The 27551-nt window shown below is 40.6% G+C and overlaps 1 protein-coding gene across 2 annotated transcripts; it reads left to right on the forward strand.

Moving 5' to 3' along the window:
• The first annotated feature begins 2 nt into the window (after positions 1-2).
• On the forward strand, positions 3-25082 carry slc66a2 (solute carrier family 66 member 2). 2 transcript variants are annotated; one of them, XM_020090831.2, is made up of 5 exons: positions 3-2487; positions 3198-3331; positions 5421-5471; positions 11120-11336; positions 21795-25082. In XM_020090831.2, exons 1-5 carry the CDS (start codon positions 2282-2284, stop codon positions 22003-22005), a joined length of 819 nt encoding a protein of 272 aa, XP_019946390.1. In that variant the 5' UTR covers positions 3-2281; the 3' UTR covers positions 22006-25082. The 2 variants fall into 2 exon arrangements, with proteins under 2 accessions (XP_019946390.1, XP_019946391.1); XM_020090832.2 differs by lacking the exon at positions 5421-5471 and having other exon boundaries at positions 1372-2487.
• The last annotated feature ends 2469 nt before the right edge of the window (positions 25083-27551 follow it).

Raw genomic sequence — 27551 nt, forward strand, 5'->3', positions numbered from 1 at the left:
TATTGCTTTCCCGTTTTTCTTCCTCTTCAGTCTCTCAAGTCACCAAGTGCTTCACAGATCAAAAACACACAAGTAACAATACGTTACAGAATGACATAAACAACTGATACTTACTCTACCATTACTGTCAATAACTCCTCAATGAAATTACTTTCCATTATGTTACAAACTGTTTCTTCTTATCAGTGTTGTAAATACTGTTATTTTTTTAGATTCAGTTCCACATGACATCTATTGCACATGGCAGAGGGATCCCTCACATGTGGCTCACAGTTGTAGTTTTTAATATTTAATTAAAAATAAAATAATAGTGTTATTGTACTCTGTCATCCCAAAACCCCTTTCGACAAGTGAAGTGCATTTTTTACGTTTTTTTTTTAATGGCTGGCTTGATGGATCCATGGCGATTTGTATGCACAGCTCCAAACAGGAAGAACATCTTTGGTTAACTCTCTGTGAACTGGTTTAGACTACAGACTACTGTGTGTTCTGTTTCCTCTCTCCACACTGAGGCTTTGGTTTTTACATAAGAGATTATCCTGGATCATAGTGACAGATGACAGACTGTCTGCCGCGAGGATTATCCCATGTTCATTAGGCCTTTATAATCTTCATCATGTGGATCTTGTGTCAGAGTCAGTCCCTGTTCACTCATAGCTTCTGTGTGTGATGTTGGAGTGGCCTGTAGAGTCACTTTTAAAAGGATGTGGTGTGTGTTCCCCAGATGTGACTTTAAATAAACCAGGTTCCACGAAATTTTAAAGAAGATGTGGTTCTACAGTCAGCGCAGAAAACTTCCTCTTGTAATGGAAGTTTCTCCTCTATACAATATTTATTTATCAACTGAGCCCCCTGAGTGTGAAACTGATACAAGCAACTTTCATCATGATGGTTTTCTCACATTCCTGCTCATCCATGATGATAAACTGGAGATACATCTCCTTTACAGCTGTTAGGCTGATAGTAGCTGATATATTCACCGGTGCATAAACTGTGCAGATAAGCACTGATAAACTCCAGACTTGATTGAGCAAAGAAAGGTGTCACTTTATGGAGTTTCTCCAGCAGTGAGCACTGACAACTTGACTTTTACACTTTAAAATGCTCCACTTAGAAATCAGACCAGAATTGTGTTGTTATTTTACACAGAAACGTGTAATGGATAGAAGTTTCATCAGCATGTCCACAAAAACATACAAGAATGATCAATATCCGCATATCTGCAGATTGTAGATAAGCCATGTTTAACACATTTGATTGATATGTTCATTATTACATGATTTGTCATCTGTGTTGACGCCGTTCAAAAGCGATTCAGATTGTGTGTGTCGGGAACTATCTTGACTGAGCTGATGACCCTTTGTGTGGCCGCGTGACGTTTCAGGAAGTGTGCGGTGAAACCGGAGATTAAAACATCACTAAACCGGTCAGATAATAAACTGGGAGTCATTTCAACACGGAGGAGCTGCGCAGGAAATCGTTTACAAGTGTTACTACATGTGTACCGGTGATTTCAACCAAGGGCTTTAAACACAGAGTCAGGAGGCGAGGAGGGTCCTCCTCTTGAGTTGAGTGCAGCCTTGATAAACAACGCTAGCTATAGCATCAAGAGTTGAATGTGACGATCGGGCTCCAGATCACTGCTGACATCAGGTAGCCTAGCTCCTCTGTGGATGAAGTAGAGAACAAACACATGGTGTCTCCGTGTGCTTGTTGTCTGCTGTCTCTGTGAAGACAGTGTCCTCCCGGGGTCTTAGCCTCACTCGTGCTTATGATGGCGTGGCAGTAGCTGCTGCTTTGTCCCCTGAGAGGAGGAGTATTCTCGACAAACACGGATGTTCCTCTATTCACCTTCAGAAAGTCTCCACGTCGAGCCAGAGGAGGACAGACACCTGAGGACAGTGTTCACACAGCCAGAGGAGGACAGACACCTGAGGACAGACATCTGAAGACAGTCTCCACAGAGCCATAGGAGGACAAACACCTGTGGACAGACTGCACAGACACAGAGGACAGACACCTGAGGGCAGTCTCCACACAGCCAGAGGTGGACAGACACATCAGGGCAGTGAGGGACAGAAACCTGACGACAGTCTCCACAGAGCCAGAGGAGGACAGACACATGAGGACAGTCTCCACAGACCTAGAGGAAGACAGACTCCTAAGGACAGTCTCCACCCAGCCAGAGGAGGACAGAAACCTGAGGACAGTCTCCACAGAGCCGGAGACAGACAGGTGATCTCACTCCACATCCTCAGGTGTTGTGAGCAGCAGCTGAGACATGGAAGACGAGGAGCTCTTCGACCAGATCGTGTCCGTGTTAAACGTGCTGGTGTCGTGGGTCGCCGCCGGGGCCATGGTGTTCGGGGGTGTGGTGCCCTACATCCCGCAGTACAGAGACATCCGCCGGACACAGAACGCAGAGGGCTTCTCCACCTACGTGTGCCTGGTGCTCCTGGTGGCGAACATCCTGAGGATCCTCTTCAGGTAACCTGTCACTCCCCGTGTTCTCCTGCAGCAGTACACTGACCAAACATCAGTCTCAAGTCCGCCAGATTAATGCTCACCTGCATATTATTCATTGTATATAATCTACAGAAGTAGGCTTAAATGGATAGTTCAACAAAAACATTCAAATTCACTCATTATCCACACACCACTATGCCGATGAAGGGGTGGGTGAAGAGTTTAAGTCCACAAAACACTTGGAGTTACGGTGGTGAACAGTGTTGCAGCCGAATCCAATACAACTGAATCAAGTGGTGACCACTTCTTTAAACTTGTGGTGTCTTCCTAGTGTCCATAAGCCCCAAAATTCAAATTCCACTTGAAACGGCATCATTTACACCAGTTTTTCTATTTGTGGTTGCACATACAGGTTCTTGGAGCACCTTTGATGCTCTGTTGAGAAATGTAATGCCTAAATTTGTTTATGATGAATTGACTTAAAAAACTTGATCGTAAGGGCCTTTACCGAGATAACACCAAGTGATACAAGGTGTTCATCTGTGGAAACAAAAGTCTTCTTGTTCAAGTGTTTCTTAAAACTGATAATGTCTGAAATTAAAGTATGAATTTTTTTGAGAAATTTTGCCACTTTTATTTTATTTTATACTGCACCTTAGAATCTGAAATAAAGACTGACTAACCAACCAACCCACTAACATCTTGCAACATCTTCTGTTTATCTTCTTCAGATTTGGCCGCTACTTCGAGACGCTGCTGCTGTGGCAGAGCATCATCATGATCGCCACCATGCTCATCATGCTCAATCTGTGCACCAGCGTCCGCATGGCCACCGAACTCAACACCAAGAGACGCTCCTTCCTAGGTCAGAAATCTAATAGAGGGCCTCCTCACAGTGCAGATAAAGCGTAGTGACATCAGCACTGTGTGAGTGGATGATTTAGCGTGTGCTTTCAAGTGTATGTGCACAAAAAGAGGGGGTATGTGTGGGAGTGTGTGTGAGTGACAGAGAGAAATGTGTTTGTGTATGAATGTGCCTAAGGGGGAGTTGGTGTGAATGCATGTAGGCCGGTGCATGGATGACAGTTGAGAAAGGGGATGTGTGCGTGCATGGTGTTAACAGATAACGTTGCCGTTCCTCCCCAAAGTAAATGTCCACAGGATCAATCTTGAAAGCTGTTTCAGACACAAACCCTGAAGAGTTTCACTTTCTCTGGAGTTTGCCTTTCACACATAAAGAACGCAGCAGGAGATTCTCCAGTCAGACAAGTTCACAACAACACAGAAATCCCGGGTTGATTCCGCTGTGGAGATCACCACCACATAGGCCCTCTTGACATCTGAGTCAATGCCTACTATGTGAATTTGTATTATTTATACAACATACCCACTTGCATGTAGTGAATACTGTGGAGGATCTCCTGCTGTGTTCTCACATTGGAGTTTTTACAAGGGGAGATCAGTGCTTGTCTGATACAGAAGGACATTCGTTTAAAAAAAATGTATTATCATTTGCTCTAATTCTTTATTTTTATAAGGACAGTGTACAATTAGAAGCAAAAGCACCTGAGTTATTTTGCAAATAATTTGCATCTCTCATCCCTAATAACAATAACAGCACTATAAGGCATCCAAAATACACAGAGGCCATCGATGTGAGCTTTATATGGGCACAACAATACATACAAATACATACAAATCCAGTTATATAAGGCTGTCGTTAATGACAGTGAGCTTGAGTTTTAAATAGTGCAAAGCTTCCTCAGTCTCAGTTTGTGGGTTGAGGTTTTCACTTCCCCTCTATTGAAAATAAGAAAGCAGATTGACCATGTTGATTGTGCACCTCAATGCAAAGCACAAGCACATTTTTAGAACGCATAACTTGTAAATGATTTATTTTCTGCAAAATATCTTCTCAAAGTAGAGATAGTACATTTATTGGTAAAATAGACACTTTGTTACTATTCTGTTAATGCTAATACTAAAGGTACAAATGAGATATTAATAATAAATAATCGCTGCTGCCAACTGTACAATCCTAGCTTGTCACATTAAGTTATTCAGTAACCTCCACGTTGAACACTACATGCTTTGTGGTTCATTTCCATTCCAGTGTACAGGGGGAACAGCCCAAAGTTGTTCAGTCATGCGATTGAAGGCTGCAGGACATGTTGTTTGCCGAGCTAGAGTTTCTCTCCTTCGACACACACTGTACATTCAGGACTGGATGTGTGAGCTTCCTGTGGCAGTCAGAACATATATAGGGACATGAAGTAGAGATGAGTTGCGTGATTTCAAAATACTCGGTAACAACAGAGAAATTAGCACAAATCTGTAGTCATCTCCATTCAGAGGGGAAAAGATGGACTGTCACAATATCACATTTTCACTACATTATTATCATGGCCTAAAAAATTCACAACAGTAGTATCTACAGAAAAACAAAACAATGCTATCAGGTAAACATTAGTTTTAAACAAAGATTATAGTTGTAAGTACAAAATCCTTTTGTATTTTTTGTTAAGATTTAACTCGATTTAAAAACAGGGTCCGTGTTGGTGTGGTTTCATCGACAGTGACCCAACAACATAAGCAGTATTAGAACTTACTTTCTTCATTTGGAAAGCTTGAAAAGTGCTGTATAAGTGTATTCATACATTGTATGCACATTGTCCCATGTAGCTAATAGAGAAAAAATATTTTCAGGGCCTTTAATGGTGAAAAGGTACCAACGATATTTGCATACTTCCATAGACCTTTGTACTAATTTCCCGACAATGATATGACTGATCACGGTATTTTTGCAGTGTCACTATTACGTTCAGTTGAAATGTCACTGTATTACAGAGTAATGGGGGTCAGCTCTGGATTTGCATAAAGAAACGAAGAAAACCAAGCCCTATTTTTTTTCTTTCCCTGTTTTTTTCCCTCTTATTTTTTGTTTTCGTCTGTAGCAACAGACATTAAGGACGAGGAGGTCAGAATCCCTAAGAGGCTCTTTCTGGGTATGTACAGAACTTACTGTGTCTGCCATGAAACATCAGCTGTAGTTCATCCGCCTGTCCCTCTCCATTTCTCTGTCTTCATGCATGATGACCCAGTGTGGCTGCCGCTCGACCCTAACCGATTATCACTAACGCCATCAACATGTTTGCTGCATTTAGATTCATCGATGAATGATTCCATTGTTGCCACTGCTGTGATGCTTCCGATGCATGTTGCCCTTCACATCCTCAGTACTAATGACGCATTGATCTGCATTGAAAAACCTGCGTGGATGAGATTTTTTTTGCATGTATTGTTTCTTTATCATTTATGTGAAATGACAGTTCAGACTGAAATCATCAATTCATCAGTAATCATTGATTTACAGTGGACTAACCTGTTGATAGAATACAGTCACTGTCCACTCACCACTTACTGTTAACGCTTAGTAGGTGTGGTTTGAGATGCATGCAACTGAGTGTGTTTGTGTTTGAGGACCCTTAAACGTGCGTGTCTGCATGTTATCCTGCGCTGAACTGTGAATGCAAATCATCTTTTCTGATGTGTTTTCTTCTAACTGGCTTTTAACATAATCCATTGAACTACACTTGGTTTAAAGATCATATCACTTTTTTAGTAGATATGTCAAGAAACCTGTGGATCTGCTATAAATAAAATTTAGTTTGAGCTTGTTGAAGTGATCAACTAATCAATAATCTGCACACTCTTAACCTGCCTGATTGAATTGCCTGTGTAGCCAAAGCTTGGTACTGTAGTGCACACTGACTGTACACGCTGAGTGTGTATTATAGGCTGTTGTTCCTGGAAAAGACACTAGATGGCAGTAGGAAACAATATTTTGACTGAGTGGACTTGGCTCAGTGTTTTATGATGTATAGTACAACTCATGCACACTGATGACTTGGTAATTCATTGTTAATTCGTTGGATGTTTCTAATCGTTTTAAGATCAACAGAATCAGAAAAGCCTGAACGGTTCTCGCTCGTGTTGTGTCGTTCAGTGCCTCTGCCTCTTTGTCAGTTTCTGGCATCAGAGGAGCAGCAGCAGGATATCTGCTCCTCTTGGGGGCCCGGGGTGAGGTGCTGCCGGCCGGCTGCCTCAATTCGTCCGCATGTTGAGGCTGGCACCAGCGTCTTCTTCTGAACACTCATCGATCAGTGAGCTCTTCCAAGCATCATGAGAATTGACAGAAAGTTCAGCCATGTTCCTTTGTCGCAGCTTTGCTGGTCTGCGCCTGCTTATTGATCTACTAGCGGTAACATCAGAGGAAGGATGAGCATGCTGTACACCACTTTTTATAGAGAGCATGAAAACACTCACTGGGAGGATGAAATGGGGGGAAAACAGCAGTGCTGGGAATTTGTGAGACGCAGACCTTCACTCGGAGGCCTGCAGAACCTCTGGTCAGGTTCAGGGTCCTCGCAGTAAAACAAAACATCAAACTGGTGTGCAGGTGTCAGGGGGAGGGGCTTCACGTTGTCAGTCTCTGCAGTGACTCACCAGGGTGCTGTTTAATCAGCAGGAGAAAATCTCAACCTGTGCATTTCTGTGATTGGTCAGTTTGCTCACTTTATGTATGCTCAGCCCTAAGGTAGCACTTATTTGTTCTCATTGCAGCGCAGAATCATTATCCCACCATGCACCTCCATCAAACAGCTGGGCATGTGTCCCCCAGATAGAAAAACACAATGCTGCTGACTTTTAATAGAACTTCATAGCATGCCTGAACAAGGATGGATTATAATAGGTATTACTAGCTGTGAGCACTGTGCCTCGTAATTTGAAAGCCAAGTTAAAATCCTGTGATTGAAAGTCGACATAGGAGAATGCCCGTGGTGCTGTAGCTACAGTCACACTAATGGCTTCATCCGCACTGTACAGTACGTCTCTTGTTAAAGCATGTCTAGCTTTATCTCAGACGGGGGAATTGTCCTGCTGTAATAGAGGCTCAGTGTGATTTATATGGATGAGTGCCTGCTGCAATCCTTTAAGGAGATTAAAAGATCAGATCATTTGGCTGTGTCAGAATCAGAAATGCTGGTGATCGCTCAGGGGCAGGTAAACAGGTTTGGAAGGAGGGAGTAAGTAAGATGTAAGATGAAATATACATTATTGGCAGTGACGTGAGGAAACAGCAGAGACTTTGAGTCAAACTTTACTTGTAGTTACTGCACATCACAGACCTGAATGAAGGAACACTGATTGGATTTTTCAAAATCTCCAGCAGCATAAAATTGAATTAACTTCAGCAAGCAAACCATCAAATAAGATTCTGCTTAAAGATTGAATTGTTCCTATGCAAACTTAAAGGGCCTCTGGTTTCAGGCGGCTGAATAGCTCGCCTGTTTGTTCCAAAGAGGCAGTAACTTTTAACAACACATCCTCATTCACTCTCAATGTCAACAGTAATCCCAGTCAGGCTCTGTTCAAACCTGGTATTAATATCCGTCTTGAGGGATTCGATCAATGTGAAATGTAGTTGCTGAGTAGCATTGAGCTCAATTTATCTTTTGAGAGATGATCTGCAGATCCGTCTCCATGAAAACACAAAATGGGGATTCTTTTTTTATTTTTTTAACTTCATATCCAATTCCCAGGCTCCCTATCACACACAAAAATTTTATTAAATTGAAAATGAGCAAATGAGCACTGTCAATAACTTGCCCCAAAACGAATCATGTAGAAATGACTCAACAGTTATGTAGATTATGTCACAGTGCTTGATTGGTCCTGTACCGGTGACAAGTTGGGGTAATAATGTAACTCAGCTACATGGCAGTACACTTTCTTCTTTCTGGTAATGACTCATTTCTCATTTCTGTCCCTCAAGGGTTTCTGCCTGTACCTTCCTTGAGAATGGCATGTTAGAATAAATCACTTTATCCTGTAGGTGCAGTTATTCCCTCCCTTAGGGCAGATAGAGTCCTAACTTTTTGCCTGAGTCCATTTGAAAGAAATTGCATTTAAGTCAGGAGGCAGTGCAGAAACTTTGCAGTACTTTGGTTTTGGCAGTGAAAGCCCATTAGTCATTGTGACAAGTTCCCTGACCAAAAGTCTGAAAATGAAGCTTGTTGAATTCAAACTGTTATAACTGTCGTTCATAATAATGTTCTTGCTGCTCCCACGGGGGATTTTGAGTGACAGCAAGCCATTATTTCACTTAACCCCGTAGAATTTCCGGGGCCTAACTGAAGCTAACTGGGAACAGTAGGTAAATATGCAATTGACATCTCCAACTCTCTGACCAGAGTCTTCCTACACACGTACCACAACTCTGTGGGACTTCCAACTTAGCTTCCTGCGACATGTTTGGCCACCACAGGGAGTCTGTTGTGTACAGCTCCAGTTTGTGCCCACACAGCGCCACCGCTGCAGCTACGCCGTGCAGGGATGAAAGGGGAAGAGGAAATTGCTCCAGGGTACACAAGTGGCTCAGCAAGAGATGGTGTGTGGCAGGGTATAACTGAGGTGCAGTGCTGATAAACGTCCCTTCTCCCTCCCTTCTCGGTCAGCATGGAATGAAATTACATGTAGCTCTGTCCACAAGGTGCTTTTTCCAATGCGACAACAGGCACACCCTTACCATTCGCACTTTTACAGTTTCACACTAATTATGTTAAAGCTCATGGTCTATACTCCAAAGATCAGCTCAGTTTGAAGAAGATTAACAAAACAAATTAATGTAAATGTTAATGCTGCAGCCAGGTTCTACTGTATTCACAGCCTAAAGCCGTACATTACACGTATCACATGTTCAGTGTGAAGCTGCTCATGCCTTCAGCCGCCAGGTTGGTGCTGATATCTGCTTTGTTGCCCTTGATTGCTTCCCCCAGTGTTTGGCTGTTATCACACAGCGCCAGCCTGGTGCTAGCTGGCCCAGATTCACAGTCCCCTGGCTCTGCTGCCAGCAAGGTGCCACAGCTACACCAGGCATCTACAGCCAAAATACCTTCAGAGTAAACACTGCTATACAGCACACATAACAGCTCAAAGGATAGTCTTAGTGTTGATTATACGCTGAAGTGTCCCCCTTTTGTTTAGCGCGCTGCATTGTGTTGCCACCCTACATGACTGTAAGATTTTGCCATGGTAAATCTTGGTTGCATGGTAGTGGATTGACAGACTGCTGTGACCTGGTTGCAACTGCTCTTTAAGAGTCACTCGGTTACATTCAACAATTGGATTGGCTGAATATTGCACTGCCAGGTTACTGCCTATCATGCGTATTCATTTAGAAATGCCATCCAAATGTCAAAATTGTATATAAACAATACTTCCTTCAATCATAAACTGAAATTCAGAAATGTTTTTATTTCACTTCCAATATTGGAAAGCAGCCATTTAGTTTAATTTAGTCAATATAATGTCTTTATCAATTCTGTTAAACAGTGTTTTTATTTTAGCTTTAATCTCTGTCAGGGCCCTTTGCAGGAGGCCTACACAGGCCTCCACCAGCAGCCTCAGTGAACCTACATGTGCCTCTCAGATAAGCAGATCCTCATTTAGACATAACTGAATTGGCTCTATTGCATTTGAGGCTTGTAGAAACCCTATTTAAGAGACAAGCAGCAACATCTTTCTCACATGATTAGATTTCCATGATTAATTTTTTCAATCTCCTCTGCTCTCACATTAAACCAGCAGTTACAAGTGAACTGTTTTCACAACACCCGTACCATAAAGACACGTTTAGATGCTTTTACTGTTGCTCATTGTTTCTCGTCCCCTATCAGCTACAGAAGGGCAGTACCTGAAGCAGTCAATGCTTTGAAGCATTGAGATACAGTATTATCACAATGTGATTTGTATTGGCTCTGTTGCTTATTACAGAAAGCAGGTGATGTTGTGTTCAGAATCTTTATCTGATCATTTCCTTGGAGAAAAGGGCATGAGAGGTGTTAGGGCATTAAATTGGCTCTAAATCATTTATCAGTGTCTAGATTCCCACCCAGCCCATTAATAGTGTGTGGAAAATATTGTAACTTCATCTGACTGTCACCCCCCCTCCAGGGCTTTTCACTCAAGCCTCCTCCCTTGAGACCCTGGATTTACAAGTTGCTCCTTCTACAGCAAGAATCTGAATGAGAACAGGTCCAAGTCGTGCACAGTTCAAACAGCCTATTTGTAGCCGTGACATATATATATATATATATATTTTTTTTTTTTTTTTTCTGAATACAAGACGGAGATTGTGGGAGTCGTGTGAAAATTCGCAGCTCATGTGTGAAGTTAGAAATGTTCACAGTAATAGACTTTATGCTTCCTTTTATTAACTAGATACTGCCTGAAAAAGAAAAGTCGGGATTAGAAGATAATTATTTCCTCCTGTGCTGGAAAATGAGAAGTGAGAAGGAGGGAATTTGATTTCATGCAAGTATAAAAGGACATATGGATGTTAAGGACAAAGTGACCTGCAACCACAATTTACAGTATATGTTATGAAGTAGAGTAGTTTCTTTAAGTATAATACTCATCTAGAGTTTTGTCCTGCCTATACACCACAAATTGTTTTTTAAACAAAGTGTCATCATTCAACACAAATCTCATCTGTAGACCTTTAGTGGCTATTTGTAAAAAAAGAGTGAGAGCGAGACAAAATAATTTCTGTGTAATCATCTCTGGTTCCCTTTTGTTGTGCACCATTTAGACTTTGACTGGAGCTACTTCTGGTCGTGGAGCCGCTTCGTGGACTACGTGCAGTGCGTGCTGGGCTTCACGCTCATGGCAGCCTACATCACCTACGTCCTCCTGGACTCGACGCTGTTCGTGGAGACTCTGGGCTTCCTGGCCGTGTTCGCCGAAGCAATGCTGGGCACTCCGCAGCTCTACTGCAATTATCAGAACAAGTCCACTGAGGGCATGAGGTATGGATTTATTACTGAACCGCAACTACCTTTATATTGTTATAGAATTTCATTAATTTTGAACTTTAGCCTTTATGAGCTACAACAGAAACATATAATAGATATAAGAGCCGTTTGTCAGTACATTGAGTGATAATCATACAAACTGTAGGCTGCTCTAATATTAACAAGTTACACAGGCATTGAAATATATATAATATACATATATAACACAGTACAGAGGTAATATTGAGATCAATGCATGTCATATACATATACACATTTAGAAAGTCTCTAAACTATACAACTTTAAAAATATATATATATTTTCTTTCCAAGTCAGCCATCAGCAGACATGTGCCACAGTGAGATCCAGGACCTACATTGTGGATTGACAAGCAGATATTATTACCACATTTCTGTCTCGACTGTTAACTTTCTCACAGTCGGGTCACAATTTCCGAAAAGTTTGTTAGTGACTGTTTTTAAAGTACAAGTGATGGACAGTGTGTGGGATTCTGTTTTCCTTCCAAGGCTCAGACAGCCTGAAAATCTCACAGTGTAAACACACTTTGAATGCAGATGGGTTATTTAGTGTCCCTAGTTTCCTCAACTATTTGGGCCTTAAAGATTATTTACCAAGAGTCAATCAGCGGAAAAATCAAAGCGAAGCCTTTTTTATCTGTGATTTATCGTAACGCCTTTATTCTGATGAGGGCTGTTTTATTTATGAGCGCAGCTTCCATCAGAGGCAGCTCTGGGGGTGTGTTGTACTGTAGCACACACTTGTGAGTAATGGCTCCAGATTATATTGCCTCACATCTGATCATTAACACGGACATGTGCTTATTAAGTATTTCTGGCACCTGTCGAGCAGGAAGTAAGGACGGAGCTCCTGACAACCATTTATTATGCTAACATGACAACTGGCCTTCTGAAGGGCCTCTGAAAATCGATATGTTAATGAGCCCCTCTGTTCTGCAGTATCTATTGCTAATGTATCATTTTGGCTCATTATTGTTGATTTGCATAGTGTCAGGCTGTAATTAGAGGCTTTAATGTAAAGTAGATTTTTGAAAGCATACAGAGTTTCAGAATCCATGCTGGTGGCTTTTCCAAATAGTGTATGCAACTTATCGTACAGTGCTACTGTACTTACCTTAATACAATTAAAATAAGATACAGGGTGAAAGAAATGTGATACAGAGAGAAATATAAGTGATGATGTATTTATTACAAGATGCGTGAGGTTGAGATTGTCCAGAGAACACACAGGCCTGATGACAAAGCTTCCTCGCAGTATGTGTGCTGCCTCAGAGCAGTGCCCCCCTTCTCTCTCTCTGTTGGTTGTCTTACTGCAGCAGACAGATAACGGCTCCAGCACGACTGTCTGTCCACCTAACCGGCCTTGACAGCTCCCACACTGGGCCCTACCCTATCTGTCCCATTTAGTTCGGATTTTTTATTAATCTAATAATTTAGGGGGCGGGGGTATTTTTTTCGTTTCCTTCCCACCCACAATAAAATCCATAGAAATAAGATGTATGGCTAAACAATGTAATTGATGTAGAAATGAAAGGCACAATGCCGATAGGAATTTTTTATATGTATTACCGCCATGAATGCTTTATAGTTTTTCTTTATTGTTGGTGTCGTTTTCACAACAAAGTTCAGTTTGCAGAACTCCTGATGCAAAGAGGCAAAATGGTCGGTTGGTTTATTTGTCGATTTCTGTGGCATCAACAAATGTGGTTCAATACTGCAAAAAACCAACTTTAGCTGCTTCAAGAAATATAACAAAATAAATATTTCTGTTTACAGCTCAGATGAACAAAGACACAATATTTGAGTAAAGCCTCTAACGCCCCACTAATTTTGTCTTCGGTGGGAAAGGGTACAATCAAATGCCTTTGCAGTAGTCATGGATATTTATCACCTCCAGCTCCGATCGGCAGGTCGACACGTTATGTTTACCCACTTTTACGGCAGCAGTGCTATGACGTGTATCACTCAGGTGTAACTTCTTTGAGTCTGTGCCATCTCAGCCACACATTTCTCTGTTCAAGCTCCACCATCGTTCAGCCAGTGTTGAATTTGAATAGACTGAGGTCAAAAATACGAAGATGTAAGTCTCTGGCCTCCATGATGCTTTCTACAATTTACTCACCCTGTTTTCCAGCAAGATCATGATGTTGAATGTGATTCAGCAGAAAAAAACACTCCTGCTGGCAATGGGAAGAAGTCAATGACCCTTTTAAGCACTATTTTTGGTGTGTATAGGTTTAAAACAGGTCAAGATTCAGCTTGCATTAGCTGTTACTTAATACAGTTCTGATACATTGGAAAGAGAGTAAACAGTAAACAGTTATTTTTAGATTGTAGGTTTTAATTCATGGTGGTGGTGTAAGTAACTGTAAGGGTTACAACAGATGAAATGCAGACAATCAGAAACTGATTTAATGAAAAAGAACCTCGAAAAACAAACCATGAAGTTCAAACATAAGATCTGGCCCCATGTGTACATACACGTGCAAAACACTGAATGTTCTCAGGATGCAAGTCCCTATCAGTTCATTGTTACTGAGCGTACAGACCATTTATGAGTTCATCAACGTCACCTCAGTGAGGAGCATTGCAACACAATAGCTGAGCATGCATGTGAAGTACCGTCACAATCATCATTTTACCTTTTACTGAAATAGGAATGACTGTTCAAAGTTTAAAATATACAGTAATACCCAGTCAGTATGAAACAGGGAGCTTTACATCAGTTTGTCAGTTCTTTTTTTCTTAGCCTGCAGATAAAGAAGAAGGTCGTTGATTGTTTGTGTCGTCCCTCTGTGTACAACCTGTTGAGTCTGGCAAGCTGTTGCTAGGTTACATCACCTCAGCACTTCATTTAAGGTATTTGTGTGTGTATGTGTGTGCAGGGACAGGAAGCTGAATCCTATTGAGAGGGTTATTTTGCTGTTAAAGTGTATTTTTCAAGGCTAGAGCTCGGGTGCAGGGTTATGATAGGGTTTGTTTATGAGCTGAGGTTATTTTTAGTTATGTAGAAGGGAGACATGGGGGTGAGAGAATGAATGTGCGAGTGTCAGTGTGACTAAATAAGCAAGCACATGCATTTTACAGAGACAAAAACAAACAGACAAGAGAGGGAAAAGCAGAGTGCCCCCTACTGTAAGTGCCATCAGATCTCATGCGCCAACATCTATGGAGAAAAACATCACACTGATTTCCTCCACATTAATGACCCAGCCAGTGTGGTCCTCACTCCAAATAGAGCCACATATTAAGTTAGACTGCCTTCTCAGTATTTGTGTATTCAGGCTGGGAGTACAAAGCTTCTGCACCTCACGTGGGAGATGGAGTCAGAGCAGATTAAAAGTAGGCAGTACAATGAATCATCTTGGATGTCCTCTGTGTTTACACAGCAGAACACACTGTCAGACAAGGCAGCAGCAGTTTAAATTATGAAATAAGTGTTTCTTCTATAACTTTCATCAGCTTTAGCTACCTACAGCATGTACAGACTGCAGATCTAGAAAGTGAAGCCAATGCAAAACTGCCTGAAAGCTATATTGTCTCGAACGACCAGCAGAGGGCGACTCCGTTTGTTTGCATAAGAAGTAAGTTTAAGTCTTTAAGAAAATGACTACTTCTCATTTCATTCAGTTCATTCATAATGTCAATAAACGTTTTCCTAAGGAGTTAATGTTCTCAATTGCAAGTTTCAAGTTTTGTTCAATACAGCATGATGTTCATTGTATAAATGATGGTCCCATTGAGAGGGAAATGGACAATAAAGTACGTTACGCATTTGGGCACGGATACCGTATGGTTGACACAGTACTGTCTAAAGGGGGCAGGTCACAGGTGTAGTTGGGTTTGCAGTGTCCCCGAGCTCTTAATCAGGCATCCACCCTAGAAAAAAGGATAGTAAGGATAGCAGCCATGATTCCTTGAACTGAAAAAAGAGATATGGAGCTTGATTTAAATGGAATGATATAAAATGCAGCACAGATAGGCTGCCAGTGTTGTTGGGAATAGGCTTGTTTACTTACCTTAATTTGTTGCCACAGACATTAATTTAGCAAGTTATGGCCCATTTATCATTCCTACAAGTTTCAGTGAAATTTGACATCATTAATAAATTGAATGCATTTTCTTGAACCTCTAACTTATTGAAACTGGTTTTGGAACCAAGAGAAGCCGTCTGTAGCTCATGTAGAAACATGTGAAGACAGATACTGTATGGGGGACATTAGGCTGGATAAGAGGCGTGTGTTTGTGTCTGTAGTGTGTCAGGGGGAGGAGAGTGTGTTGAAGGTTTTGTGTTAATAGTTTTCAGACTGCTGCTATTATTAGATTGACCTGGGCCTGAAGAGCCAGAGTAACATACTGATACTGACACTGACCAGCCTGCCATAAAACAATTAAAATACAACAACACAGACAGAAAACACACACATGCACACATGCACACAGACAGACAAACACAAAACAGGGAGATCCAGACAGCCAACTACAGCCTTATAAGGCTTGTGGACCAGAGCTGTGTCCCAGTATGCTAGATAGGAGTGCCAGAACCTTATTTAGCCTGTAGGCTGCTGTCACGCACACTCACACAGCCCAGTGCTGGTATATGTGTATTGACTCGTCATGGTGCCGGGCCGTCACCCCTGTGGCTGGGTGCATGGTGCTGCTGTGTATAGCTGGGCGGTAGAACTGAGCAGCCTCAGCTCCCTGCAGTGTATCGCTGCAGCTGGAGAACCTTCAGACCATCTGTCCAACCCGTCCACCCGCCATCTGCTAACATCACCAGGGGCACGCTTTCTCTTTCTTGCAATGGATGAAAATGAATCTGCTGGTATCTGAATCTCCAGGGTGAACATTTTGTTGCTGTTTAGAGATGGAAGTGAAATGTTATTGTGTGAGGGAATGTCTTTGCTTTGTGTGCTTTGCATTTTTCTCACAAAAAACAATTCAACCTATTGAAAAGGTAACACGCAGTAAGGACCTGAAAAGAACTGCAATATAGATTCTCAGAAAGTGGCACAGCCTCTTTCAGAACAGTTTGTGCAGAACAATTGGGTTTTTATATACTTCTCAAAGTAAGTGCAACTCTGTTAAGTGCCTCACCCACTAAATAATAATGCACTTCCAGCTCAGACACAGTATTTAAAAATTGAGTGATGAGTTGGAGCAAAGGCAAAGTGAGTTTCAGACCTCTGCAAATGTTCAACATTCAACGAGGTGACCCAGTTTAGTTATATATAACTAACCTAAGACATATATAGAGATATATATGAAATAAATGTTGGCAAAACAAATCTGATGTATTGATATATTACGTCAATAACATGGCAACTTAGTGTGATTATCTCTAAATGCTAGAACCAACTAACAACAAATATTGGATGACTTAAACAATAAACTCATGATATGTTTCATGGTGTAAACTTACATTTCATAAAAATGAGTGAGATCAGCTCTAGTGATGGATTTAAAGCCACTGCAACCAGGTACAGAACTTGCACTGTAAAAACTGATGACCCACTTCATCTCCTTATACTGTCAAAATAAATTTACCCCCTGAAGCAGCTCTTTGCCAATAAATTAATCTTATCTTAAAGTAATATATAAATACATCTGCCTGTCTGTGCTGTAATCTTTAATGTGTCTGTTTGTTATTTAAAGCATACATATACAAAGCCAGTGCAGCTATTCAGTGCATCTTCAGCCTATTGTAGAAATGGTCTTATCCAGTGCAGCTCCACTTCTGCACTACAATCATTTACACCAGGAGCTCAGTGTGCTTTCGCACTTCTTTCCCCTATATACTGTGTCTCAGAGAAGGTGACAAATAAGTAGCCAGACATGTTGGCGCCCTGTTCCCTGGTCCTCCCTGCGTTACCTCTTATTAGGGAACCAGCGGAGGAACCGATCAAACACGAATCCTGCCTCTCTCATCATTACCTGCAGGAAAACATGGTCATAACTCAGACAGCAGCCGCAGAGGAGCAGGCGGTAGGAGAAGAGGGAGGATGGGGGGGTTCAATTCGCACAGAGCTAACAAGTTCTTAACTGAGAGAGAGGAGTGTGAGAATGGCAGGCAGGGGGGAGGCGAAAGCAAAGAGGTATAATATTAATAATTATTTGTATAGCACTTATCTAAAGGTAACAAAGTGCTTGACACAAAGAAAAATTCAAGGCAAAGTGACGAATGAATTATAATACAAGGTATTCTGTTCAGTTAAATTTTAAGAGCCAAATCATGACATAATAAGGTCGAGACCTTATCTTATACCTTAGACCTTAATTTATAGAGAAACCCAACAGTTCCCACAATGAATCCCACACTTTGGCGACTGGGGAGAGAAAAAACTCAGCTATTGGAAGAAACCTTTAGCAGAACCAGTGTGGGCGGCCGTCTGCCTCGGCTGGTTGTGGCGAGCAGAGAAAAATGAGGAGGAGAGGTGGGTGGCAGAGGGAGTAGAAAAGAAAGAAAGAGAGATTGGGGGGGGGGGGAGAAAGAGGTCCGGAACATCACATTCAAACTCTGTCAGACTGGTTGTTGTAATGAAATTTATAGTATAAGTCTTCAATTGTACCTTGGCGTCATTAGGTGTTTCAGCCTTTTAATCACTGTAATCGTAAAATGCCCAACCTGAGGGTACGCTGAGGCTGAAGGTGAATTTGAATGGGCCCACTCAGTAAATCAGACGTCAGTACCTCTGTGCCTTTTTTAAACTTAGAGAGACGAGGAGATGCTGGAAGGTGGTGGTGAGAAAATGAATGGATGGGGAAAATGGAGAAGTGGTGTCGAGTGTGGGCTTACGAAAAGGAAAATGTGTGAAAATGGAAGCTAGAAGGAAACTTCAGAAGGGCTGTGGGGAAAGTAAGAAGTGAAAATAGGAAAAAAGGAAAATGTATTAAAAAAAGAAAGGAAAAATAACAGGGTTTGCACAAATTGGCCTTACAATGAAAAAGGCTGAGCTGAAGCTGGAAGCATGAATATTGCAAAAGGAGATTTAGCGACAAAGCTTTGCCTCAAAGAGGCTAAAAGACAGACAGGCAGTTGGGGTTACACTAAACCCAACTGGGTGACATGTGGGGGGGACAGATTACCCCTCATCCATTGTTTACATCTGTTAAGTCTTTACAAAAAGCCAGGGAATCTGAAGAAAACACAAAAACTCATTGTCACACGACCATGCTTCACTCTGTGACATGTTTATTTCTGTATGATACATCAGAGGATCCACAGGGATCGGGACAATATTCAGTTATGAATTTATGGATTAACCGTTATGACCCTATTACGAGATTACAGCTATGATTGATCTGTCTTACATCAGACAAATATTAAATTGAAAGCAGTGAAATATATTGTGAACATCAACCTCAGGTCAAATGTTGAGCACAGGTTGTGCAGAATAAAGGGCGTGAAACAGACTAGATGAGTTTCTCAATTACCTTCTCACACAGCTATAAGATTTACGCTCAAAGTCACAGAAAGGCAGAGCTGTGCAAGAAGACTCAACAGTAACTGTACAAAGTATTGAATTGAGACGATATTTCAGTTTTCAAAAACTTTATAGAAGCTTGTTTTCACTCTGTCAGCATGGTTTATTGAGTGTAGATTGAAAAACTTGAAATGAATTGTAGATTTCATTATTATTGTAATTAATATTGTTTCCCTATTTTGCACTGTAAGCAAAAAACTTTTATATAAAACAATTTAAGACTAAGTTCAAAGAAATTCAGATTGCAGTAGACAAGGGTTTTTATCGCGTCCGGCTCTGATCGGTAGTGATGGATTCTTATTCTTTATTTTGGCAGTCTAGGATCTGATGCTGCACTTTGCCTCATGACGTAATAATGTGCATTGAACTTCTCACCATATGTGCATTAACAGCCTTAAAAGTTTGTGTACTTTTACATCTGAAAAATGTGCAGCAGCATTTTTTGTTCTTCACATTTTGCAAGATGGAGGACTACACGATTCTATTAAATCCCCACTATGCAAATAGTGCTGAATCCCTCTACTGGCCCTGGACTGTAATAACATGCCAACAGTCACTTCATGAAACTCCTCTTCTGGCAATGGGAAAGGAGACAATCACCTTTTTAGCGGGTTTATCTGTGTTCATAAAAACACATGTATATTTTCTAATTTTGAATATTTTTAACATTCATTTGTATATGGTATAAATTGACTGTATTAGTAAATTTGAAAGGGGGGTGGCAAAATGTATTATCATTTATTATTCAGGGATTTGGACAACGATATAGAAGAGCAGGCCAGTGGAAAAAGGGGTAGCTATGAGCATGTCACCTGGAGAAATTGTTGCTGTACTAATAAAAGGGAAACACTGATTATAATGATTGTTGTTTGGTATAAAGTATTTCAAGGAGCAACTCTTGATGTTGCTATCAGGAACACTTAATCATTTTCTGTAGCAGTAATAAACGCTCTTGTGCCTCGACGATGGTTCAATATTGTCACAACCTTTTTTTATCTGTTTATTTTCATGAAATGGAAAAAGGCTTAGTTAAAATCAACAGCATTTCATATTCCCTGTGAAAGTAGTCACTAGAAAATCAATGTCTCAGTCGCTACATTAACCACAAATATTCTGACTTTCTGCCATGTTGTCGCAGTTACACCCTCAAGAGGGGGGGAAAGGGAGAAACCCTGTATTGTATTGTGTTGGATGTTGAAATCTCAGACAGATACCACTAAAACCTGGAAAAGTACAACCAGAGCCACCTTGCATGGTAAGATAACACAGAGTATAAACCAATCCTTCAAATTCAGTGTAGCTCTCAGCTCAGGGACAAAAAAAAAACCCTTAATCAAATAGTGCTGACCAACCAAACAGACAGGCTTGACCGAAAGGATTTCAGATGTCTCAGCATGTGTTCGTATTGTTGTAGGCAGGTTGCTTTAGAAAAAGTCCTCTGTGCGTATGTGTGCACAGGGATGCATTGTAGACACAGTGCTGGCTCAGTCCTTTCATTGTCAACATTGCCCACACGTATCCTCTATCTCAAGCAAAACATAAAAGTTTCTGACAAAAAAAAAATGAAACACAAGTAATCTTTGCAAAAGTTGAAAGAAGTGTTGGTGCTGTGACAAGCTGGTAACGAAAATACCCTTAACCTGAAGCAGAAACTCTTTTAACGGCATTTTACAGGATGTTTCGAGGTGATATCCCCATATTTCCTGCATGCAGTGGTATACTGTGTATTTGTCTATTTTAGGAAAGTTTTTCATGTATATAAAGTTGTGTGTTTGGACCCCAGGGCTTAGTTCTTTTCCTGTGTCTTCCTCTCTCATTATACTTCCTTTTCGATCTCATTAGTTGGGTTCACAGTGCTTCTCAGTGCCATCGAGGGGACACAGATTATGCTATAAAGTGCTTTGCTGAAGTGTTTTACCTTGGCTAAAATAATAACTTTTATGTTATTGTAAAAATCGTTCCCTGGATTTTTCTCATGATCCACGAACCCAATGAACATCCGGCTCAGTATGTGTCAGAAACACTCATGAGTTTTATAGTTGAGAATGTGCCACAGGATGTAGAGTTGATGAGAAGCCTGCTCCCTGAGAAGATTCATTATTTCAATTTCCCATGGTTGTTATTGTGGCAAATTTCCTTTCCCGTACTTGCCTGAACTGATATTGCATTTCCCTGACCTCATTTCTTACTGTCATTAACATCCACTCTTGGTGATAAATTCAATTTATACAGGGTAAATATATATCAAGAGGAAATGTATCCATGCTTAAGTAACAGAGGAAGATGCTACTGCTGATGAAAATGCATACACAGTGTTTGATATTAAATAAGTAATTTTGACATTAATAATAACAGAGTCCTGTAAAATATAAAAATCAGCTATCAGTAATGAGTTGTAAAAATATTTTAAAGTAGCCTGTTTTCCATTTACAAACAAACAAATAAAAATGAATTAACCATAACATGTATTTCCACATTATCTTGGCAGTGTTTTCAGTGTATGTTCTTCAGAGAACGACTGAGCTAACATTAGCTCTTCACTTTGATGCTTACAAATAATTCAAGCTCAAAACCCTGACCCCGCTCATTGTTCTTGCTAAACTAAATAAGAGGTTAGTTCTGTGCTCTCCACCGATGAACTTATACATTACATTCTGCCTCTGCCTGCTGCACCACCCCCAACCGAACACTCTGGAGAATCCTGTGCTGTTTTGAACACGTCTGAACAGATAATCTCCTGCTCCATTGTTCATTTGTGAAAGGCAGAAAGTCAGGATTGTGCAGACACGACAATGTGATCTCAACATGAAAACAGATTATGGAATTAAACATAAATATTCCTCCAAAAATGAACACTAAGATTTGAATGATGAAATGTTATTTGCTATTGAGTTTTAGTAATTTCTGTTTGTAATCAATCTTGTTTATTCATGTGACTCTGTCTCCCTAGTATCAAGATGGTGCTGATGTGGACCAGTGGAGACACCTTTAAAACGGGCTACTTCCTGATCACCCAGGCTCCTGTGCAGTTCTGGACATGCGGCCTGCTGCAGGTCATGGTCGACATAGCAATTCTGTTCCAGGTTTACTACTACAGCCGCTACCCACAGAAACCTGTCTCCCACACCGTCTCCCACACCACCAGTGCCAAAGCCCTCTGATAGCCCCCCCCCGCAATGCCCTCCGAGGTCACTGCAGTGAGGAAGCCCTAACTGTGGACATGTATCAACATACACGAGTACCAAAGCACCTTGAGATGATGTGGGCTGCTCTCTGTCACCTCTGACTATACATTAAGACACGAACACAGCCAAATAAATAAGTCATGAAGATACCTGGTGGTGGTGGTGGTGGTGTCTGCAGTGATACCTGAAGGACATGTTACACATAAACTTGACCTTTTTGTTTTATTCATTATCTTGCTGACATCTTCTCAATGGGACAGTATGCTTGTGTCTCGGTTTGCAGACATCTCAAAGAATATATCCTTGAATCAATCTGTGCATGTGGAAAATGTTATGCACATGAAATATATATGAACTGCCGATGTATGCACTGAAATATTGGGCTCAAGGAAAGGCGGACCAACTTTTTTTTTTTTTGTCCACATACACTGATGATTGTTGCATGGACCCTCTGCCTTAAAACACACACATTCAAACATGGCTTGCTGCATTACCAGCAGTATAAATGTATGAATCTTAGACTGTATATGAAGATGTACGACATGACAAGTGAGGCCAAAGCCTTTCGATGTCACTCTGGTGGCTGGCTGTAGTATCGTTCATACATCCTGCGTTCCTCTGTTTGTGGGTAGGACATGGACCAAACTAAAAAGACAAATAACTTTTTTTCTGACTTTTTTTCTTCTCTTCAGTGGTTTTTTATTAAACTAATGTTTGTTTAGGTGCACGTTTCTCCATTAAGGTTATTCTTTTGAAATGTTTTAGTTAGTTGATGATATAGAAACGTGGTGAAAACGTCATGATTACGAGACTGACTCACGATTGGTCGAGCACATGTATAAGTGAGACCTCGATGCCACGGCTCCATCCACCGGTCGCTGCTGCTCGGAGTCTGGCTCCAAATGTGCAAGACGGCAGCATTCATGATATTTTGGCTTCATTTCACTATACTGGGATGAAGAGGAGAGGCCTTGTCCATATTTTATACAGTCTTTGGTTTGAATCAATCAAAAATGACTGAAAAGTACTTTGTTATTTAGTGGTTTTCCTCAGCACAGTGGAGAAATGTTGCTCACACTACCACCTATGAAATACATACCTATGTGCAATCAATTTTTAGCAAAAGAAGAAAACACCTAAGGGTTTGGAGATGCAATGCACTGGTTTGTAAGACAAGTGAGCATGAGCCTCAGTGGCCTTCAGACTGACAGAGATGGAAACAATGTCAGATAAGGTGTCGAGATGAAGGAAACGTGAGGAAACCACATTATCATCGCGACCATTTTTTGACCTGCATGAGTTTTTCAGGAGCTGATGTCAACGTTTTTGTACTGAAGTTGTTCATTGTTTATCATTTTGATAACTGTCACACCATGAACATTTAAAAGAACAAAACAAAGGAACCATTTGGATCCTGGATCCCAGAGTTTTTGAAGCACATTCAGACTGAACACCAAAGTAAAGCTCAGCAGCACACACTGTCTTTCAAGCGTGGAAATGCAAATTTAGTCTGGGACAAGGACGAGTCGTCACAAGTTAAAAATGTGTTCTTTTAAGTCAACCGAAGCCAAACTTTGTTTTTATGAATCCATGCCATACAGGTAGATGAAGAATAGAAGGAAAATAGAGACACTGGAGTGACCTGCTGAGTTCTGAGATGACAGCTGTCACAACACAGATACACTATACACACACACACACACACACACACACATTCAATATAAAAACAGGGTGAAACGTCATGATTGACAGTTTAGACGATTGGTTGAGTGCTCATGAGGGCAGTACCTCTAAATGGCATAATCTGGGATATTTTTTCATTAATGGATGGTGGTTGGACATGGAGACGTGTCAGCCATCTTTATATACAGCCTATTTGTAGTGCCACATTTGGAGTGGCTGGTTAACATGTGAAATCAGATGCAGATAAACAGTATAACTGCTTTTTATCAACATCAAGTTTTGAAGTAACTGGGAGTGTAGTTCTGTTCTGTCACTTTTTTAGTACTTTTTGCCAAGTGGGAGTGGGAGATATCGTAGCCTGTGCCGAAATACAACCAGGGAAAACCTTTTGACCCCATTTACTCTGATTTTAAGTCTGAACAATATGAGAAAGAAATGGAATTATTTTTGCAATTTTGTAAAACGCTGAGGTGTAGGAATGCAGCAGCAAAAGAAATCCTCCAGTTTAGGAGAGGTTCACTTTAAATTCAAATACTTGAATATAACCATATCTTTTACATCGCCATACTGCCAATGGATATTATTATTTATATTCAATAACATCCCCTGATGCTCATGACTGTGCTTGAGTATTTCTTCAGGCAGGGTGTTCTCATCAACATTTTGTAGTGAGATATTCATTTCCTGTTGCAGTGAAGATTTTTGATGCTTTGTAATGTTTCTCTGGGGTGTGGAGGAAATGCCAAACCCAGGCAATGTACGTCCGCCAGTCCTTCAGTGAACTGTGGACCAGAGCAGACCTGATTCTGCCCTCGTCATCTACACTGGGACGACACAGGAGTTTTCTCTAAATATTTTAATTAGGACATGATGGATGACTCCTTAGTATTTACCACCCCGTTTCTTTTGTCATCACCTTTTTTATAATCTTAAAATGTCAATATTATATTACATGTCATTTTGCAAACGCTTTAATCCAAAGCTACTTACAATATAAGGGATGGTTCTCTTCTTTATTCAGGCTGCAGTGAGGGTTGTATGGATAATCTGTTTCACTCAAACTACATGATTTTACTTGTATTTTTTACCTGCTTTGTATAATTTGTGTAATGTTTCCCAATAGGAACCACCCAGTTTCACATTGTCCTACCTGTGAACCCCACACTTAGTTTATATTCCAAAATATATTTCATATATGCAGTTTTTCCATTTTTACATGTGTTTGTATGTATTTCGTTTTTCTATTAAAATGCCAGCAGTAGCTCACCTCAGTAAGTAACTCTACCAACACCTTTTGGCTGTTTAAACACCATGTACAGTCTGGAATCTAACCTGGCATTGTCAGCCAATTAAAGAGGATGGGGAGAAGACTCAGGCGTCATGTGTTGTTTGATGAAAATCTTTGTGTCATTTGTCGTTTGCAGACAACTCCACCGTTGCTCCAGTCAGTGGCGCAGCTCTGGCAGACGTCAATTGTCAAAAGAAGACCACCAGGCGCGCTCAGCTCTAGGCATATGCCATCTGAAGCAATAATAAGCACATAAATTGTAATGTGCCGGGCTCTCCACTGATAATAGATGTACCAGCCAGACGGGGGCAAAAAGATTGATATGAAAAGCCATTTTCTAACTGCAGAAACAGATTCATGATTCTCTTTCGGAGTCATTCAATGTGCAGTTAACCAAGACTGCCTCGTATGGATTAGACTTGAAAAGCCTTTGTGCATTGTTTCTTTCTTTTTTTGTTGATGTAAGTTGTTTTACCGTTGTAATCAGCTCAACAAAAAATCACGACACGAAGAATCTTTAATACATACATTTGCTGTACATGAATCTCAACAGCCCTCGCTGACAGTGTGCTGAAACTTTAATCTATAACGTGAAGTGAGCATCAGGATGCTGTGACACAAGCGTCCGGATAAGAGTCTGAATTGTGCTCGATGCCTCGGGACCGTGTGTGGGTGTGAAAGAGCTTCCCTGTGTGATAAATACTGTCTGGTACTATCTTTTGAAAATCCTCCAGTGCCTTGTGCTGAGCACGTATTTGTTCTCTTCAAAAGTGCATCGCTGCATCAGACCAGATGTAACGGCAGGAACTCTTCTTAAACTCACTATCTCGTAAACTGCTACCTAGAGAGCTGCGCCTCTTAAAATAGCTCATTTATATTTTGTCTATATTATCAGATAAATGACAGTATACTGTGAAAGTGGGGTCATTTAATAGTGAATTTACAGGGCATTTACAGCTCTGCTCAGCTTTATGGGGCTTAAACTTGTCGATTTTTTTGTCCGAACCATAACTTTTACTGTTTTAGTTCCCCAGTCCGATAGTAATGGGACAAACTCCATTGTTTAAACTCTGATTAGTCCTCTGTAAAGAAGCATCCTGGCTTCTTTACAGAGGAGTAATGCTACACAACATTGCAAATTGCAGGTTTCTTTCCTCCACCAACGAACCCATTAACCTTTGGAGTGGATTTATTTAAGTTTTTTTATCACTTTCTTTAACATTGTGTTTGTTTTTTGACATTTTTTGTGGATTTCTCAGGAAATAATGCAGAAATGCATCTAATGGCTCCTCGCCTGTACAACAAAGTATATGAACACCACTTGAAGTCCAAAGCAAAAGTGAACTAAGTTAGCAACAAGCTGGTGAACACTGTGCAGCATTTAAAGCTATAAGAGCCAAATGTTGATTTTTATATTAATATACAATACAATTCCCACCTTTCATAGTACTTACTAGTAATTACTGCTGCAATGACTGTCAATTTATTTATTTATTTTACTCATATTATATTCATACTCATTTTACTACATATGGTCATATTTATTATTTTAGTCATGTCAAACAAATACTGCAGTATTGCACCTTGTCTCTTTGTGTTCTTACTCTCTGTGAATGTTGACCTGTTGCTGTGACACAACAATTTCCCAACTAGGATCAATAAAGTTCATCTAATCTAATAAAACAAGAATAAATATTGACATTTCATGGCAAGATATATGACTACAAACTAACATTGTTCTGTGTCTACTTCAATGATAACTGTGAGCTAGTATAATATAAATATTTGATGGATATATATATATATATATATATCTTTGTACAGAATGCAATGTCTTAAATATTCGCTCAGTGACTTGTTATTGATAGTTGTGTCTTTGTAAACAAACTTCGATGTGAAGTCTGAGATGAATCTCTGAATATCAACTATGAAGCGAATTCAGTTCAGGGTGTATTCTTCCCCCCTATTCTTAAGCTTCACCCCACTGAGCTTGAGAGTGAAGAGGAGGACCCTGTGAACAGAATTAGTCTAAGTTCAACACTTCATCGAGTGCACTGAAACAACAGCACTGATTCATTATTCATCACCGGGGAAAAACATGAACGAAGCCTCAGAAAAAAACAGTTTAAGATGTTTTTAGTGCAGAAGTACAGCACGCACTGTCTTGCAAATTTCCGAGCATCCTTGTGTGTATTAAATTGTTAAATCAAAGCATCTCCACATGGGACTGTGTTCATTATAATCTTTATTACATTTTTCAAAAGAAGCCCTTCCTCAGGCTATGGACTCATGACGCAAAGCACAAATCCATTTCAATTGGATTTCTATTCAAATTATGTCTCTCCGCACCATTCACTACTCATCAAAACAATACTTCATTAAAACCTAAATATAATAGTTAGATAGTGGAGTGTTCTGTTTAATATTTTCATGCTTTTAAATCATTCAGTTAATCCAGTGACTGCGATTCAGAGTTGGCACGCTATACAGGTCCTCACAATCTGTGCGGCATTTTAAAAATATCTGAACCTAATTTGCACTCTCAGGCACT

Source organism: Paralichthys olivaceus, chromosome 20 (assembly GCF_024713975.1).
Source record: "Paralichthys olivaceus isolate ysfri-2021 chromosome 20, ASM2471397v2, whole genome shotgun sequence".
Taxonomy (NCBI): domain Eukaryota; kingdom Metazoa; phylum Chordata; class Actinopteri; order Pleuronectiformes; family Paralichthyidae; genus Paralichthys; species Paralichthys olivaceus.